This window comes from Scylla paramamosain, chromosome 26 (genome assembly GCF_035594125.1).
Source record: "Scylla paramamosain isolate STU-SP2022 chromosome 26, ASM3559412v1, whole genome shotgun sequence".
Taxonomy (NCBI): Eukaryota; Metazoa; Arthropoda; class Malacostraca; order Decapoda; family Portunidae; genus Scylla; species Scylla paramamosain.
In genome coordinates this window covers 1,400,001-1,418,924 of record NC_087176.1, presented here as the reverse complement: position 1 = coordinate 1,418,924, position 18,924 = coordinate 1,400,001, and the positions used below count along the sequence as shown (strand labels likewise).

At 44.4% G+C, this 18,924-nt stretch overlaps 3 protein-coding genes across 6 annotated transcripts in view; all 3 read left to right on the top strand.

Moving 5' to 3' along the window:
* Nucleotides 1–1,218: 1,218 nt before the first annotated feature.
* Nucleotides 1,219–9,183, top strand: LOC135113553 (probable glutamate receptor). The gene is made up of 14 exons (XM_064028813.1): nucleotides 1,219–1,275; nucleotides 3,924–4,039; nucleotides 4,164–4,261; nucleotides 4,356–4,472; nucleotides 4,566–4,786; nucleotides 4,978–5,109; nucleotides 5,222–5,380; nucleotides 5,513–5,603; nucleotides 5,834–6,119; nucleotides 6,244–6,464; nucleotides 6,662–6,842; nucleotides 7,121–7,220; nucleotides 7,519–7,645; nucleotides 8,893–9,183. Exons 2-14 carry the CDS (start codon nucleotides 3,967–3,969, stop codon nucleotides 8,980–8,982), a joined length of 1,896 nt encoding a protein of 631 aa, XP_063884883.1. The 5' UTR covers nucleotides 1,219–1,275; nucleotides 3,924–3,966; the 3' UTR covers nucleotides 8,983–9,183.
* A 1,494-nt stretch (nucleotides 9,184–10,677) lies between these two features.
* Nucleotides 10,678–15,145, top strand: LOC135113880 (glutamate receptor ionotropic, delta-2-like). The gene is made up of 13 exons (XM_064029505.1): nucleotides 10,678–10,818; nucleotides 10,938–11,035; nucleotides 11,158–11,277; nucleotides 11,368–11,588; nucleotides 11,797–11,937; nucleotides 12,050–12,208; nucleotides 12,366–12,456; nucleotides 12,683–12,983; nucleotides 13,116–13,336; nucleotides 13,760–13,940; nucleotides 14,395–14,494; nucleotides 14,608–14,734; nucleotides 14,938–15,145. The coding sequence occupies exons 1-13, from the start codon at nucleotides 10,743–10,745 to the stop codon at nucleotides 15,013–15,015; spliced, it is 1,914 nt and encodes a 637-aa protein (XP_063885575.1). The 5' UTR covers nucleotides 10,678–10,742; the 3' UTR covers nucleotides 15,016–15,145.
* A 2,387-nt stretch (nucleotides 15,146–17,532) lies between these two features.
* The window catches only part of LOC135113879 (glutamate receptor ionotropic, delta-2-like), a 4,727-nt gene continuing 3,335 nt past the window's right edge, over nucleotides 17,533–18,924 (top strand). The window contains exons 1-5 of one of the 4 annotated variants that reach the window (XM_064029503.1): nucleotides 17,533–17,741; nucleotides 17,861–17,958; nucleotides 18,081–18,200; nucleotides 18,291–18,511; nucleotides 18,720–18,860. In XM_064029503.1, coding sequence (XP_063885573.1) covers nucleotides 17,660–17,741; nucleotides 17,861–17,958; nucleotides 18,081–18,200; nucleotides 18,291–18,511; nucleotides 18,720–18,860 — 662 coding nt within the window. In that variant the 5' untranslated portion in view covers nucleotides 17,533–17,659. Of the gene's footprint in view, nucleotides 17,742–17,860; nucleotides 17,959–18,080; nucleotides 18,201–18,290; nucleotides 18,512–18,719; nucleotides 18,861–18,908 lie in introns of those variants that run through there. The other 3 variants (XM_064029504.1, XM_064029502.1, XM_064029501.1) reach the window with 3 other exon arrangements.

Genomic DNA, 18,924 nt, shown 5'->3' with positions numbered 1-18,924 from the left:
TATTCAGGCTTTGTACAATATGATATCCATAATCTGTGCAAGCATCCACGTACATTCCAGTCTCCTGACGCTGTCCGAGAATGGGATAAAGGGACTCTGGGTAGATAGTGTTGGGAATGATACAGCGTGCGACAACGTTCCCAAGAAAGTGATCATTACTTCTTATATCTCCCTGTCAAACATTTGGGTGAGAGAGCACGTCGAGAGAAACATTATTATTTTAACGTCTGATGCACACAAATATAGTTTTTGTCATTTTCCCAGCTAGTTGACACATCTTTCCTCAACCACTAGCCACTTTGAGGCATTTCTTATTGTCCTGCTGCCACCTCCAAATATTACACTCGCTAGAAACTGCAGAAAATCTATTCTTCTAATCCCTTTCTTTCTTGTAGACTCTTATAACGATTTCATACATTGTTTTAGTTTTCTTGTTGCATATCGCAGGGAGAGAGTTAAGTAAGCCAGCAGCTGTGTCCGTGTTGTGTTGCAGGGAGTGTTTGCGGTGCTGGGCGGAGGTCTGACTGCCGGGCTTGTGGTCTGGTGTGTCGAGCTGCTGGTCCCTCTAAGCAACTCTCACTTCTCACACCACCTCTCTAGTCGTCATATCAAGAAATTGTTACACAAGAGCACAAAAACATAAGGAAATAAGGAAGCTGCAAGACGCCGCGAAGCCTGCACGTGGCGATCCCTGTTGTACACGAACATTTATAAGTGAACTAGAATCATAAGAAAACGAAAACAAATACGTGAAGGTTTTTTTAATTTTTCTTTACGTTAGCCAGTACCTAATGTATTGAAATGTAACTGAATATCAACCATTACTTATTTGTACTTTTAGTTGTTTCTTATAACTATTTTATATCCCAATCAACAAGACCTCGCCGCCAACTGCCTAACGAAACAGCCACTAACACTCATACCTGGTGATCAACAGTAAATATTGTGTAACATACAGCCAATATTTGTATCAAGATCTTGTTTATTTACCAACTATATACATAGGTGTGTGTGTGTGTGTACAAAATTACCAGGCCTGTCTATCTAGTAACATCAATAACAAAGTATATGAACGAGCGACACATACATACACACACACACACACACACACACACACACACACACACACACACACACACACACACACACACACACCTTTGTTCTCCACGGATTATAAGAAAGGAGGTGAATGTGCGGCAGGTCAGTTCCCTCTTGCTCTCCTCGTCGCACTGAACTTCCCCTGTGAGCTGTCCCCGTGCAAGCCTCCACTGAGAGGTAAGGTCTGTGGAGCAATGGCCGGGAGGGTAACATGTCCCACTCCCCTGCAATGTTTTTAGTAGTTCCCCTCAGTTTTAAGTTCTCTAGTTTGCTGACGGTCTTAAAAAAAAGATGACAGTGTTTTCTTTAGGTGATCTGAGGACGCAAAGTTGAGGGAATCATGAAATACAAAGTGAATGAGGAAAGTTGCTTGATTTCTGACCGCGACTGTATCGTGCATTGCGTACATTGCGTACTCTCTACGGACACAAGTCCAGTTTATTCTGTTATTTTGGATTTGCCTAATATTTTTATACACAAAGGTTCACAAATTCAGTTTATTATCTGTTATTTTGGACTTGCATAATATTTTCTAAACACAAAGTTCATGAATCTAGTTTTTAGTTTGTTATTTACGTGGATTGTCTGTTATTTACGAGGATCACAAACGTGTGCAAATCCGGTTTATTGTGTGTTATTTAGGTTTTCATATAAGTTCGCTGTTCATATTTATCTCTGAGTCTAGTAAAGGAAGCATTGCATTGAAACAATGTTGCTTCTTTTTGTCGCATAAGAAAACACACTAAACTTATCAAGAACGACGGAAACCACAGGCAGACCTGCATAACTCTGTGACAAACGTGGTGATTCAATGAACTCACTCAAAACAAACACGATAAATCAGGTAAACAAGAAAGGAAGATAATACTTCTTTTTTTTATGTAGGAGGTGCACCGGCCAGGAGCAACAAAACTGCAATAAAAAAAAAAGGCCCACTAAGGTCCCCGGTCTTATAATGTATGAAAAAATCGCCATTTCGCTGGATGGATGGTTTGTGCGGAGTTCAAACTATGTTCATAATCTTGTTTACAGTACGAAACCACAATTTGCGACGCAGGGCATAGAAACATGAGTACCAGTTAGATAATACAACTCTTACGTCCTTCAGGAATCTTGCATCAACTTTGCAACAAGAACATGAACCTGACACATAACTTTAATAGTTTCTTAACCCTTTGAAAGTTTTACACATTCTAAGAATCTACAGCCTTGAAGAAGAAGAGCTATTGAATGTTATATGTGTCAGCGGCGAGCCAAATGTTCTATGTTGATGGTGCCGAGCGCTGCGTCGCAAAGGAGAGTGAAGTAACATCGTTTTCTTTCCGGTAGGCAGCTGTTGTCCTGAGCAGAGGTTTTACTTTACAAATAAACTAATGAACGTCTTCTTTATAAGACGTAAAACGACTTTCAATGAAGAGCTTCAAGGGAAAATTATTAAATATAGAAAAAAAAAAACTATTATGATAAAGCTACGTATTTTCTAAATCTTAACTGGAATTCACGTGCAAATTTTCTCTCGTGATGCAGCGCAGCCAAACGACATTTAGGTCACCACCAGGCACCCACGCCCTCCGGTGGACGATGAAGCGACACCAGTCCCGCCCCACCAGTCTCTTTGAGAGAAGCAACTTTGTGTCCATGTGGATTAACGGGAAGTCCGCTAGAACCATCGCTCGGGAGTCTGGCGTGAGCGCGTCCACAGTCTGCAGGTGGATCAACCGGTGGAGGCAAGAAGGCAACGTGTACAATCACAAGCCGCTGAAAAGTTACCCATACAATACGTTCATGCAGGCAGATCCGATGAATTGCAATACACTCGTGGTAAGAAACTGAGGAACCATCTGCTCTCACACCGTTTACTCTCTCTCTCTCTCTCTCTCTCTCTCTCTCTCTCTCTCTCTCTCTCTCTCTCTCTCTCTCTCTCTCTCTCTCTCTCTCTCTCTCTCTCTCTCTCTCTCTCTCTCATTCTTTGGTTGTCTGATATACTGGTAATCCTTCAAAACCTGGCAAAGGGTGGACTCTTAGCTCAAGGGACTTGGAACTGAGGGAGAGAAGCAGAACAGTGGAAGTGGAAAAGATGCTCGACTTCTGACCACGACTGTACTGATCATACTGACCTTTCTGACAGCGTTGTTTCTTGACTGTCCTGCTAGGTTATGGCCAGCGTCAGGGGCTGTAGACTGTGCCTGTAAGGAAGGAAGTGGACATGAGTACAAGGGAGATGAATGGCTAAAAATAAGAGAGGTAATTACTGTGTTCTTTACGTTGAGTAAGAACACTTCATGTCACTTGATTGTTACGAAGATAGTGTGTGTAAAACCTGAGTCGTCTTTATATTACTATGTGGTTGTATATTCGTAACGATGTTGGTGATATCAATAAAAGCTTACCTCTTTTTTACCTTTTTCTTGTTAATGGCACCTACAGTGGACCTTTTTTATAACCTTCTTGTTGCCGTAGACCAGAGTTCCCTCTTACATAAAAAAAAAAAAAAGTAGTCTTAACATCATATATATATATATATATATATATATATATATATATATATATATATATATATATATATATATATATATATATATATATATATATATATATATATATATATATATATATATATATATATATATATATATATATATACATATATATATATATATATATATATATATATATATATATACGAGTATATATATATATATATATATATATATATATATATATATATATATATATATATATATATATATATATATATATATATATATATATATATATATATATATATATATATATATTTTATTTATTTATTTTTTCAATAAAAGGTACAGGTTCAGTTTCTTCTTGGCTGTAGTTGTGGCAGCTGTCATGAAGTCGCTGCTGGTGGTCGTCCTGACGGCCAGCTGTGCGTGGGGAGCGGCTTCGCGCTCCCTCCTCCCAGGTGAGACATACACCACTTTACTACAGACTACACGTGCTTCTCATACATCAGGTGGACGATTACGTGCCAAAATAAAGCGTGACATTTCGCTCACTGACAACCTTATTACATCTTCACCGTCAAGGCAACACGATGGCTGCGGCAGTGGCGGCGTGTGCGTCAATCCTGAGGACACACTCCCCGTGCAGCCACGCCACGCTGCTGCTCACTGACGGAGACAAGGTTCAGCACTATTCTTTCTTCTTGATCAAACTCCCGAAAATCTATGAAGGGTCACAATATCATCTGTATATTTTCACCCTGCCATCTCCTGCAGAAAGTGGACGCGGTGCAGGCGCCGCGAGGAGTTACCGTCTTCCAGGCGGGGGCTGATGGCCTGAACGACAACAACACCCGCACTCACCTGAAGGAAACAGTCGACGACATTCGGCAGGTAAATGTGAATGAGTTTCTGTGTTTATTAGCTTTACTGCTTATCTTTTTTCTTTTAGATTTAAAAAAGGATATATAACACCGTAACTCTTAGATGGGAGAGGTGCGGCACTGCCTGGTGGTGGTGGTGGTGAGTGATGACCCAGCCTTCCTCGCCGCCTTCGCTCACCTGTCACTCACGCGTCACGCCCTTAGGTGGTCCACGAGGATCCTTGTCCTCACTCGCCTCCCTCTCAGCCACCTTGACGGTCTGCACGGCCTTCTCTCCACCAGGAACGCCATGCTGCTCCGAGAGGAGGAGGAAGGAGGAATCAGGTGATGAAACAATCTTACGAGAACTTTCTGATAAGAAGTGTTATACTAACAAACTCCAGGCTGCAGCGATGTTCCCTTCTCACTGAAGTACAGATATTGCAGTCGTTGTCCTCATCAAAAATATACGACTGAAAAAGTCACGTGATAGAATTTTTTCTTCGTTTATTTTTGTTCACGTTCTGTACTGGTAGCAAAGCGGAGGTGTACGTGTGGCAGCCGTACAGCGCCGCCAGCAGCAAGCCCTTGAGGGTGGCTACCTGGACCACACAGGGAGGGCTGACTCTCAAGTCCAGGATGCCGCTCTTCCCTGATAAGTTTTATGTGTCAGTCCTGAGCAGCACACAAAGGGCTTATCACAAAACGTACGTCAAATATTAAATTTTCTGTATCAACAAAACTATTCGCTAAATAAAAGCACACTCCCTACTGCAACAGGTTCACGTCGCCACCGACCCTCTCCGTGGCAGTGGAGCTCATACCGCACCACACGCTGGAGTGGGTCCCGGACTCCCGAGCCCCGGACGGCCGCCGCCTGGAGTACACAGGATATGCAGACAACGTCGTGCGTTACTTCGCCAAAGCGATGAACTTTTCGTAAGTCTGCAATTGACCAGATTTCTAGAGAGTGAAGCGTGACGTAATACTCGTATACACGAACCTTTACCGCAGGCGTCTTGTCTAGGAATTTGCATTCAGGGGTGATGAGTGTGTCCACTGTGTGTCCAGGTACAGGTACGTGGTGTCTCCTGAGAGGACCTTCGGCACCAAGCTGCCTGACGGATCCTGGACCGGTGTGGTGGGCATGCTGGTGCGGGAGGTGAGCGAACACCACCACCTGCCCTCAGTAGGCACAGTTACTGTGATTGTCCTGCGAGCGCCATCACCAGAATCGGAGTGTAGCATTCAATTTTAAATATTCATCCTTATTGGGCAATACTCCAACATATTTCAATCACTGTTCATGATAGCGCCTATTTGTATTACACTGATGAACACAAGAAAGAATGATCATGGAGACACACACACACACACTCACACTTTCTTCAGGAGGCAGACTTCGTGCCGGGCCCCATGATTGTCAATCTGGTGCGGAGGGAAGCAACAGGACACACGTCAGTGTACGCCATGCAGAACGTGAGAATCATCAATGGCCTGACTGGACTACAGGTAGACCCGTGGGGCTTCCTGCTGCCCCTCACGGCCCTGGTGTGGGCAGCCACCCTGGCGGCGCTGCTGGGGGTGCTCGCCATTCTGAACGTGCTCTCCTCTTGTCTGCCCAGCATTGCAGTAAGCCGTAGCAGCTTCCGCTCTGTGCGCGTCCTTCTGCAGCAAGGTGAGGCCTCAGTGACCGTGCTGGGTCCCCTCTGCACGGGGGCTCCTTTGCGTTTCCGTGTTCTCAGCTATCAGCAGTCTTGCCCTAATGAAGACTAACTCTGCCTCCCTCACTCCCAACGCAGACGTGGTGTGGCACACGGAGTGGTGGTGGTGGGAGCGTCTGGTGCTGGGGCTGTGGATGATGACGGTACTAGTGTTAGCAAAGAGTTATGCCGGCAACCTCATGTCCCTGCTGGCCGTGAGATACATGCCGCAGCCCTTCCAGACTCTGAGGGACGTCCTGGACCACCCGAGCGTGGTCATGATATGGCAGAAATTATCAAGTTACGAACAGTATATCAGGGTAAAGTATTGTTCGCAGCGATAAATTATTAAACTTTTTGCAATATATATATATATATATATATATATATATATATATATATATATATATATATATATATATATATATATATATATATATATATATATATATATATATATATAGCCAAATTTCTCACACGATACTAAAATAGAAACAGACAAAGTAGTTTCCTTCAGAGTGTCGAGTCCGGAGTGTTTCGTGAGGTAGCGGAGCTGGAGAAGAAAGGTCGCCTCAAGTTCCACACACAGGCTCAGTACCTGACGAGTCTCGACAAACTGGTGCGGGCGGGCGATCATGCGCTTGTGGACGCGGCGATCAGTCTCAGAAGCCTCATTGCTCTAGACTTCTCGCAGAAAGGTGAGCAGGACGCTAGACAGGTATTATTCTTTAAAATTTCACAGTATAAAATTTTCCACATTCTTTGTGTTCATCTTAAAACTTTAGGATCCGTGTGGGGAGTGGCCTGCCGTGTTGATTGCTTCCTCTTGTTGTAGTGGTATTAGTGCCACTATTAGCAGTGGCAAAACACCAGCAATAGCACCAGCTGAACAATAATACTCTCTCTCTCTCTCTCTCTCTCTCTCTCTCTCTCTCTCTCTCTCTCTCTCTCTCTCTCTCTCTCTCTCTCTCCTCAGGTCGGTGTGACTTCTACATATCCAGAGATGGGTTCATGCCGTCTCTGGCTTCCATGTGGAGCCAGAAGACCAATCCTCTCATTCACGCTTTCAATAAAAGGTAAGGACACGAAGGTTCGCCGTCTGTTACTTCATCCTCACACTCCTGGTACAGTAACTTCATGGAGTTTAACTTCATTGTATGTCAGAGTTACATAAAACTAGAGGCATTTAAGGTGAGTGTTTCACTAGACGCAATACTTAACTCACTGATTTCAAGAGAGCGACAATGAAGCTCAATGTGTTAACAGGAATATATAACATTTACCAGAAAGACTACAAAAAGCTACCGGACTCAGAGGGTTAAGGTGAACCGGTATTTAAGACGTGTTTGTCTTCTTACCTCAGTTCATTTTCAGGATCGGGAGACTAAATGCGCAGGGTTTGATATCGTACTGGATGGAAAATGTGCCTAACTTTACCGAGTGTGACAACATTCCCAAGAAGATGCTCGTCACCTCGTCCATCTCCGCCTCCAACATCTGGGTGAGCAGACCAACTTTGTGCACCAGACTGACGTATGGACGACACGGGATGCAGCTCATAGTATTTCACCGTCAACATTTTACAAGAGTAATATTTAAAGTCAAGCTAACTTACACTACAACGGAAAAGAGAGAGAGAGAGAGAGAGAGAGAGAGAGAGAGAGAGAGAGAGAGAGAGAGAGAGAGAGAGAGAGAGAGAGAGAGAGAGAGAGAGAGAGAGAGAGAGAGAGAGAGAGAGAGAGAGAGAATGAGAGAGAGAGAGAAACTTGTATCATCTATTGTATAATTTGGACTGAGAGGCTTTTTTTTTAATGTAGTTGTAGCATCATGGCCTGTATTCCTAAACGCTTTGTTCTCTCATCAGTACCATTTACAAGAGCCACAGAGATGGTAAGTCGTTTTTATGCATGACTTTTCTTCTGACGGTGCAAAATGCTAGTGAAACTTTCATTATAATCACGAAAGCATCATTGAAAACCCCAGTAACTTACATTCAAAGCTGTTAAACGTTAGATATCTGACGGAAATATGTTTTAGGAGTAACAAGGAAAGATTCACACATGCCAAAACCATAGAAAAAGAGTAGCCTCAGTGACTTAAGGTAAATACAACTTTGTATTATCAATTGCTGGAAGTCAAAATGTAAAAGAAGATGAAATATTATCAGAAAACTACATAAAAAAAAAAAAACTGTGATCGACAGTGCATAGGAACCCGTATCTAAGATCAAATTATTAAGATTGCGAATGTCACTGGTGTTGTGTTGCAGGGAGTGTTTGTGTCACGTGTGTGTTGTGTTACAGGGAGTGTTTGTGTCACGTGTGTGTTGTGTTACAGGGAGTGTTTGTGTCACTTGTGTGTTGTGTTGCACGGGTGTTTGTGTTACGTGTGTTGTGTTGCAAGGGTGTTTGTGTTAAGTGTGTTGTGTTGCAGGGGTGTTTGTGTTACGTGTGTTGTGTTGCAAGGGTGTTTGTGTTACGTGTGTTGTGTTAAAGGGGTGTTTGTGTCGCGTGTGTTGTGCTGCAGGGGTGTTTGTGTAGCGTGTGCTGTGTTGCAGGGGTGTTTGTGTTACGTGTGTTGTGTTGCAGGGGTGTGTGTTATGTGTGTTGTGTTGCAGGAGTTGTTTGTGTCACGTGTTTTGTTTTGCAGGGAGTGTTTGTGTCATGTGTGTGTTGTATTGCAGAAGGTGTTTGTGTCACGTGTATTGTGTTGGAGGGGGGTGTTTGTGTCACGTGTGTTGTGTTGCAGGGAGTGTTTGTGCTGCTGGGCGGGGGCGTGGTGGCCGGGCTGGCGGTGTGGTGTCTGGAGGTGCTCGTCAAGCCCTGGAAGGAGCACTGACTCCCTCTGGCAACCCCTGTGCTGCTGTCCTGCCTTCATATTTACCGGAAAAAAAAAAAATGAGTAAATAAAATAAATAAATAAATAAATAAATAAAATAAAATAAAATAAAATAAATAATCAAATTAAAAAATGAATAAATAAATATGTGGGTAACAAATAATGGAATCCCTCATGAAATAAATTAATCTTGTTTTTGGGTCTCGTTGTTTGTTTCTCCGTCTACATATTTATCTGCTCTCTCTCTCTCTCTCTCTCTCTCTCTCTCTCTCTCTCTCTCTCTCTCTCTCTCTCTCTCTCTCTCTCTCTCTCTCTCTGTAACTGACTACATTATGTACCCAAGCATCAGACATGAATAATAAAGGCAACCCGTGCTTGCCTCAAACACACACACACACACACACACACACACACACACACACACACACACAGGCTACATGAAGCAGAAGCGCCACAGAGCCAGCAGTCCATTCCTGCGTGTCCCGGTGAGAGGAGGTGGTCTTGGTGGGCTTGTGTTTAGTGCTCTCCACACACTTTCATAATAACACTGTTCCTTTAACGGCAACTGGTAGGGACAAGGCAATTAGACTTACAAAAACACCACATTACCTGACACACTTCATCACCTTGGGCACTGTGATGTCTGCACTATATAAGAATTATACTCTATTTCATTTATTTGCACACGAAATATTTCATAAGTAACGTTATTATCATCGATATTTGTTCGATTTTAATGTTTTTTTTTATTAAAACGGACTACCCAGTCAAACTTCCAGCCTTGATAAATAGTCATATCCATCTCTCCCTCTAATACCTGACATGGCAAAGAAAAGCTTCTTTAATGAGGAAACGATTGTAAAAGACTTTCCTAATTATAATTACATCTAAAAACGATTTCTTGCATTTTTTTTTCTTTATTTTTTTAAGAATCCTACATGATTAAGAGTCACACTGGAATCAGCTTTACATTTCCCGTAATAAATCTTTCCACCGCAAAGCAGCACAGCCGATGACTCAAGGAGCAGTGCTTGCCCAGGACGTCAGCGTTGCCATGCGGGTAAAGAAGAAATATCCCTCGCAGCCAACCAGCCTCTCCGACCACTACAAGTTTGTGTTCATGTGGCTTCGTGGAACGTCCGCCAGAAGCATCGCGAGACAGCACGGCGTGAGTCCCTCCACTGTCTGCAGGTGGATCAAGCGCTGGAAACAAGGAGGAAGACTCTGTGGGCCCAGATACACATGGAACGTTCAGCATTTCCATTCAAAGAGTTCCGTTGTCAGCTGCTTTTCTCCTTATCACTCAGGTGTCTTTCCTCTGTACTGAGTGGTTGGCGCGTTCCATTCTGTTCACTGTGATAGCAGTGTCATCCTCACGTCCCTCACAAGCTGTACACCCTCTTTGGAAAATGTCGTGGGCATGTCGTCTGGAGAAAGAGGCTCTGAGGCGCACAGTTACACATTAAACACACACAAACAGAAAGCGCTGTTTTTATATCATGATTTATTAAGACATGCTGTAAGTCCCACTCATGGTACTCATTATTCCTATTTTTATTGCTACTCATGATGCAGGGAGAGAGAGAGAGAGAGAGAGAGAGAGAGAGAGAGAGAGAGAGAGAGAGAGAGAGAGAGAGAGAGAGAGAGAGAGAGAGAGAGTACTGATATGCGTATGAAATACAAAGTAGGGTGAATTGTTACATCAGCCTCTGCGTGCATGACGTGTAGCGGCAGCAGCGAGGGCAGCTGTGGCGGGTGTCATGAGAGTACTGTTGGAGGTGGTGGTGGTTCTGCCGTCCTGCCTACAATGGACAACTTCAGCATCTCTGCATCCAAGTGAGCAACAAAATTTCTGTACAAGATTACCTGTAAAAATGAACACTTTCATTACTAACATGGTTACATGACGCAAGTGTATTAATAATGAAGGTTGTTCTTGTATTTTGTCTCCGAAGAGAGGCAGGAGTGGAGCGTGGTGGGGGCGGTGGAGTCAGTGCTCACCAGCCACGCCCCGTGCCAGCACGCTTGTCTGCTGCTTGCTGACCAGCATGAGGTAACGGGAAAGAAACTTTAAATTAATATTTTGCGATCTGGATTTCTTTGACTTATTTGTCTGTTTACTTATTTACCTATTTTTTTAATATATTAATTGTCCATTCTCGGTATTATCATGAGGAGTTGGAGGTGACGCAAGCGCCGCGGGGCGTCAGAGTGCTGCAGGCGGTAGGCGGCAGCGTCAACGGTTCTGATACACGCCACGGCCGCCTCAGGGAGACGGTTGACGGGGTTCGTGAGGTACTGCAGGACGTTCCCAGGTGAAATGAAAGGTAAAAGGGAAACCAAGAGAGAAATGATCTGGAGAAGAATTTCTTAATCTCTCCACAGCTGGGAGAGGTGTGGCAGTGCCTGGTGGTGGTGGTGGTGAGTGATGACCCAGCCTTCCTCGCCGCCTTCGCTCACCTGTCACTCAGGCGTCACGCCCTCAGGTGGTCCACGAGGATCCTTGTCCTCACTCGCCTCCCTCTCAGCCACCTTGGCGGCCTGCATGGCCTTCTCTCCAACAGGAACGCCATGCTGCTCCGAATCCAAGATCATAAAACTTCCAGGTAAGGGACTAGATATTACAACACACTGGTTAGCGGGACAGGTAACAGACGCCTGACGTGAAGTGTTTCCCAGCGCCACGTCCAGTTTACACTCTAGCACGACTACTGCTCTTTAGTAACCAAGGAAACTTGTTGATGTATGTTTTAATGATATATTCCACCAAAAATTATCTACTGCATTGTGAGGCTGTTTATTGCCCACCCACAGATCCGTCAGGCGGGTGGGCGTGTTCGTGTGGCAGCCGTACAGCGCCCCCGGCAGCACGCCCCTGAGGGTGGCCACCTGGACGCCGCACGGGAGGCTGACTCTCGCCTCCCACATGTCTCTCTTCCCCGATAAGTTCTCAGTGTGTGTATATCTGTGGCTGTACGTAACTCACTTGTGAAATGTTGTTTAATTTTTATGAGTGCCCTTGATATAATGAAATTTCAATGTCTAAGTGAGTGCGTGACTCGCTTAGGTTCAGCTCCGCGCCGCGCCTGAAGGTGGTGGTGGAGGTGCTGCCTGCCCACAGCTTGTCCTGGGTCGACGACGCGGGCGAGCCCGGCGGTCGTCGCCTGGAATACACGGGGTACATAAGTGACGTTGTGAAGTACTTTGCTGCAAGGATGAACTTCACGTAAGTGAGTCCCGTGTGTTACAAAAATGTTGTGCATCAGTTCACTTGTAACAGGTTTTTCATTTGCTTATTTCATCGTTCACAAAAAGACCTTGAAATGTGACTGTTATTATTGCATTCTATAAACATAAATTTTTCACTATATTCAACGGATCAGAACTACGTATGTGTTGTCCCCCGAGAGAACCTTCGGCAGCAGAATGCCGGACGGCTCCTGGACCGGCATGATCGGCATGGTGGTGCGGGAGGTGAGCGGCAGCCACTCCGCACTTTTACTAATGTATAGATCTATTTAACTTCACAGTACACACACACACACACACACACACACACACACACACACACACACACACACACACATATATATATATATATATATATATATATATATATATATATATATATATATATATATATATATATATATATATATATATATATATATATACATATATATACATATATATTTAACAGGAAGCGGATTTTTCACCTGGGCCTTTCGTATTCAGTCACGTTCGATATGAATCTGTCGATTACACATATGCATTCTTCTATACAAGCGTACAAATACTTAGCGGTCTGAGTGGACTAGAGACAGATCCGTGGGGCTTCCTGCTGCCCCTCACGCTCCTGGTGTGGGCAGTTACCCTGGCGGCGCTGCTGGGGGTGCTCCTCGTCCTGCTTCAGTTTCCATCCTGCTTGCCCGGCAAACCGCTCCTTCGCGGCAGCTGGTCCGCCAACACCTTCAGCCCCGTGCGAATCCTTCTGCAGCAAGGTGAGGCCTCGGAGACCGTGCTGGGCCCCTCCTGCCGGATGCTGGTTAACATCTTGAAGGTTTCCGTGCTGTCAGGAAGCAGCTGTCATCCCTTAATGAAGACTAACTCTGCTTTACTCACTCCCAACGCAGACGTGGAGTGGCCAGCGGAGTGGTGGTGGTGGGAGCGTCTTGTGCTGGGGCTGTGGATGCTGACGGTACTGGTGTTAGGAAAGAGTTACTCCGGCAACCTCATGTCCCTGCTTGCCGTGAGATACGTGCCGCAGCCTTTTCAGACTCTGAGGGACGTCCTGGACCACCCGAGCGTGGTCATGATCTGGCAGAAGTATTCCGGCTACGAACAGCTTGTCAGGGTAATGCTCGCACACAATGGTAATGTAAATTTTCAGTAGGAAGAAATTAGTTCTGTTTTGAGGCATTTGAGTTCATTTATATTTTCACTATATACCGCTATTTTCACGCCAATTGCCCTTCTGGTCTTGCTAACTGCAAGCCTCCCCTCCTACAGCGACTTCGGTGCACAAGACAACAAAAAAAAAAAAAAAAACAACAACAACAACAACAAAAACAACAATAACAACAACAACACCAACAACAACAATGATATTTAGACCAATATTACAGGTCGTTTGTGCCTCAAGAGTTATCTAACCTGACACAACCTCCTTACGAGTATGGTCTGCCTCCCATCCAACTTACACACACACACACACACACACACACACACACACACACACACACACACACACTGCTGAGCCTCGTTCCTCTCTCTGAAGGACGCCACATTCGGGGAGATACGAGAGGTTGCCGGACTGGAGAAGGAGGGTCGCCTGGAGTTCCACACACAGGCGCGCTATAAGGAGAGTCTCGACACCCTGGTGAGAACGGGCGGCCACGTGCTTGTTGATGCTGGGAACTCTCTGAAGAAGCTTGTTGCCTCAGACTTCAGCAACAAAGGTATGTGTGGAAATATAAGGTTCCATTCCATTCCTCTGATGGTGATGATGGATGTCAGTGGAAAAATGGTAGGAGGGGCTTTGGAAGGACTGTGGTGGTGGTGTGTGCTGATAAGTCAAGTGAGGAAGTCTTCATAAATTCCTACTTATCTTTTTTACATTTTTCTTCATCGCAAGTGTCCACCTCCTGTCTTATCTCCTAATCCTGGACAGTGTCCGAGGTTAGGAAGGGCATCCATTCGCGGTAACGGTTCCCAGACACCAAAAGCAAATTCCTTTGTCCTTCGCTTAAATAGACTCGAGGGAAACCTGACGTAAAAACATCAAAAACCATATGAAATGTCGTGAGTAACGGGGATCTCTCTCTCTCTCTCTCTCTCTCTCTCTCTCTCTCTCTCTCTCTCTCTCTCCCTCTCTCTCTCTCTCTCTCTCTCTCTCTCTCTCTCTCTTTCTAGGGCGGTGTGACTTTTACCTCTCCAGGGATGGGTTTTTTCCTTCCTCATTCGGGATGGTAAGCCAGAAGACCAATCCTCTCGTCCATGGATTCAACAAGAGGTCGGTGTGTTGGAAATTGTTTTTGAATTGCTGGAAATATTGAGTCATACCTGTTATTTTTTATATTTACACTTAACCGTATTGAGAGTTAATTATTATTGTTATTATTTCAGAACTCTGGAATTAAGCGAGCAGGGTTTATTTGACTATGGGATGGAGAACGTTCCAAATTTTACCGAGTGTGGAAACATTCCCAAGAAGGCGTTGGTTATGTCATCCATCTCTGTCTCTAACATCTGGGTGAGAGGAGGGCACTGATATTTGGCTGACAGTGTAATATCTTAATTTGGCTGACAGTGTAATGTCTTAATTTGACTGAGAGAGTAATTCTTAATACCTGGGTGACGTTATAACAAGACTACATATCATGCAAATGCTGAAACCATGTAACACCGCTACTTAAAGAACCTTCATCAAAGACAATCCTGTGTGTTGTGTTGCAGGGAGTGTTTGTGTTGCTGGGCGGGGGTCTGAGTGCCGCCCTGGTGGTGTGGTGCATGGAGCTCACGTGCCGCCGCTAGGAAGATTCACTCACTCTCCCCCGCCCATAGTTTCACAGGGTCATTAATGGATTAGCTAATGAATAAAACGGGAGTACCGGTTTATCTCTCACTGCTTGTCTATCTTTGTGTCTGTGCATCTATGTATTTATGAAAGAATAAAGCTATATATACGTACGAGTATGTCTTTCTATCTGTTTTTTTTCTTTTCCTTCTCTTTTTATCTAGTCATTATTATTGTTATTATTATCATTATTATTACTATTATTATTATTATTATTATTATTATTATTATTATTATTATTATTATTATTATTATTATTGTTACAATAATGATAATAATAATAATAATAATAATAATAATAATAATAATAATAATAATAATAATAATAATAATAATAATAATAATAATGTGTCACGTGCGTTGTGTTCCAGGGTGTTTGTGTCACGTGTGTTGTGTTCCAGGGAGTGTTTGTGTCACGTGTGTTGTGTTGCAGGGGGTGTTTGTGTCACGTGTGTTGTGTTGCAGGGGGTGTTTGTGTCACGTGTGTTGTGTTGCAGGGGGTGTTTGTGTCACGTGTGTGTTGTGTTGCAGGGGGTGTTTGTGTCACGTGTGTTGTGTTGCAGGGAGTGTTTGTTTCATGTGTGTGTTGTGTTGCAGGGGGTGTTTGTGTCACGTGTGTTGTGTTGCAGGGAGTGTTTGTTTCATGTGTGTGTTGTGTTGCAAAAGGTGTTTCTGTCACGTGTGTTGTGTTGCAGGGAGTGTTTGTGCTGCTGGGCGGGGGCGTGATGGCCGGGCTGGCGGTGTGGTGTCTGGAGGTGCTCGTCAAGCCCTGGAAGGAGCACTGACTCCCTCTGGCAACCCCTGTGGTGTTATCCTGCCTTCATATTTACTGGCAAAAATAAAATAAACAAATAAATGAATAAATAAATAAAATAAATAAGATAAAATGAATAATTAAATAAGTAAAATGAAAAAAATAATTATGTGGGTAACAAATAATGGATAATCCCTAATGAATAATCCCTAATGAAATAAATTATCTTGTTTTTGGGTCTCGTTGTTTGTTTGTCCGTCTATATATCTATCTGCTTCTCTCTCTCTCTCTCTCTCTCTCTCTCTCTCTCTCTCTCTCTCTCTCTCTCTCTCTCTCTCTCTCTCTCTCTCTCTCTCTGTAACTGACTAAATTATGTACCCAAGCATCAGACATTAATAATAAAGGCAACCCGTGCTTGCTTCAAACACACACACACACACACACACACACACACACACACACACACACACACACACACACACACACACACACAGGCTACATGAAGCAGAAGCGCCACAGAGCCAGCAGTCCATTCCTGCGTGTCCCGGTGAGAGGAGGTGGTCTTGGTGGGCTTGTGTTTAGTGCTCTCCACACACTTTCATAATAACACTGTTCCTTTAACGGCATCTGGTAGGGACAAGGCAATTAAAGACTTACAAAAACACCACATTACCTGACACACTTCATCACCTGAGGCACTGTGATGTCTGCACTATATAAGAATTATACTCTATTTATTTATTTGTACACGAAATATTTCATAAGTAACGTTATTATCATCGATATTTGTTCGATTTTAATGTTTTTTTTTATTAAAACGGACTACCCAGTCAGCCTTCCAGCCTTGACAAATAGTCATATCCATCTCTCCCTCTAATACCTGACATGGCAAAGAAAAGCTTCTTTAATGAGGAAACGATTGTAAAAGACTTTCCTAATTATAATTACATCTAAAAACGATTTCTTGCAATCTTTTTTTTTTTTTTTTTTTTTAGAGAATCCTACATGATTAAGAGTCACACTGGAATCAGCTTTACATTTCCCGTAATAAATCTTTCCACCGCAAAGCAGCACAGCCGATGACTCAAGGAACAGTGCTTGCCCAGGACGTCAGCGTTGCCATGCGGGTAAAGAAGAAATATCCCTCGCAGCCAACCAGCCTCTCCGACCACTACAAGTTTGTGGTCATGTGGCTTCGTGGAACGTCCGTCAGAAGCATCGCGAGGCAGCACGGCGTGAGTCCCTCCACTGTCTGCAGGTGGATCAAGCGCTGGAAGCAAGCAGGAAGACTCTGTGGCCCCAGATACACATGGAACGTACAGCATTTCCATTCAAAGAGTTCCGTTGTCAGTTGCTTTTCTCCTTATCACTCAGGTGTCTTTCCTCTGTACTGAGTGGTTGGCGCGTTCCATTCTGTTTACTGTGATAGCAGTGTCATCCTCACGTCCCTCACAAGCTGTACACCCTCTTTGGAAAATGTCGTGGGCATGTCGTCTGGAGAAAGAGGCTCTGAGGCGCACAGTTACACATTAAACACACAGAAACAGAAACTGCTGTTTTTATATCATGATTTATTAAGACATGCTGTAAGTCCCACTCATGGTACTCATTATTCCTATTTATATATCTATTCACGATGCAGAGAGAGAGAGAGAGAGAGAGAGAGAGAGAGAGAGAGAGAGAGAGAGAGAGAGAGAGAGAGAGAGAGAGAGAGAGAGAGAGAGAGAGAGAGAGAGAGAGAGAGAGTACTGATATGCGTATGAAATGCAAAGTAAAGTGAATTGTTACATCAGCCTCTGCGTGCATGACGTGTAGCGGCAGCAGCGAGGGCAGCTGTGGCGGGTGTCATGAGATTGGTGGTGGTGGTGGTGGTGGTGATGGCTCTGCCGTCCTGCCTACAATGGACAACTTCAGCATCTCTTCATCCAAGTGAGCAACAAAATTACTGTACAAGATTACCTGTAAAAATGTACACTTTCATTACTAACATGGTTACATGACGCAAGTGTATTAATAATGAAGGTTGTTCTTGTATTTTGCCTCCGAAGAGAGACAGGAGTGGAGCGTGGTGGGGGCGGTGGAGTCAGTGCTCACCAGCCACGCCCCGTGCCAGCACGCTTGCCTGCTGCTTGCTGACCAACATGAGGTAACCAGAAAGAAACTTTAAATTAATATTTTACGGTCTGGATTTCTTTGATTTATTTGTCTGTTTACTTATTTACCTATTTATTTAATACATTAATTGTCCATTCTCGGTATTATCATGAGGAGTTGGAGGTGATGCAAGCGCCGCGGGGCGTCAGAGTGCTGCGGGCGGTAGGCGGCAGCGTCAACGGTTCTGATGCAAGCCACGGCCGCCTCAGGGAGACGGTTGACGGGGTTCGTGAGGTACTGCAGGACGTTCCCAGTTGAAATGAAAGGTAAAAGGGAAACCAAGAGAGAAATGATCTGGAGAAGAATTTCTTAATCTCTCCACAGCTAGGAGAGGTGTGGCAGTGCCTGGTGGTGGTGGTGGTGAGTGATGACCCAGCCTTCCTCGCCGCCTTCGCTCACCTGTCACTCAGGCGTCACGCCCTCAGGTGGTCCACGAGGATCCTTGTCCTCACTCGCCTCCCTCTCAGCCACCTTGGCGGCCTGCATGGCCTTCTCTCCAACAGGAACGCCATGCTGCTCCGAATCCAAGATCATAAAACTTCCAGGTAAGGGACTAGATATTACAACACACTGGTTGGCGGGACAGGTAACAGACGCCTGACGTGAAGTGTTTCCCAGCGCCACGTCCAGTTTACACTCTAGCACGACTACTGCTCTTTAGTAACCAAGGAAACTAGTTGATGTATATTTTAATGACATATTCCACCAAAAATTCTCTACTGCATTGTGATGCTGTTTATTTCTCACGCACAGATCTGTCAGGCGGGTGGGCGTGTTCGTGTGGCAGCCGTACAGCGCCCCCGACAGCACGCCCCTGAGGGTGGCCACCTGGACGCCGCACGGGAGGCTGACTCTCGCCTCTCACATGTCTCTCTTCCCTGATAAGTTCTCAGTGTGTGTATATCTGTGGCTGTACGTAATTCACTTGTGAAATGTTCTTTCATTGTTATGAGTGCCC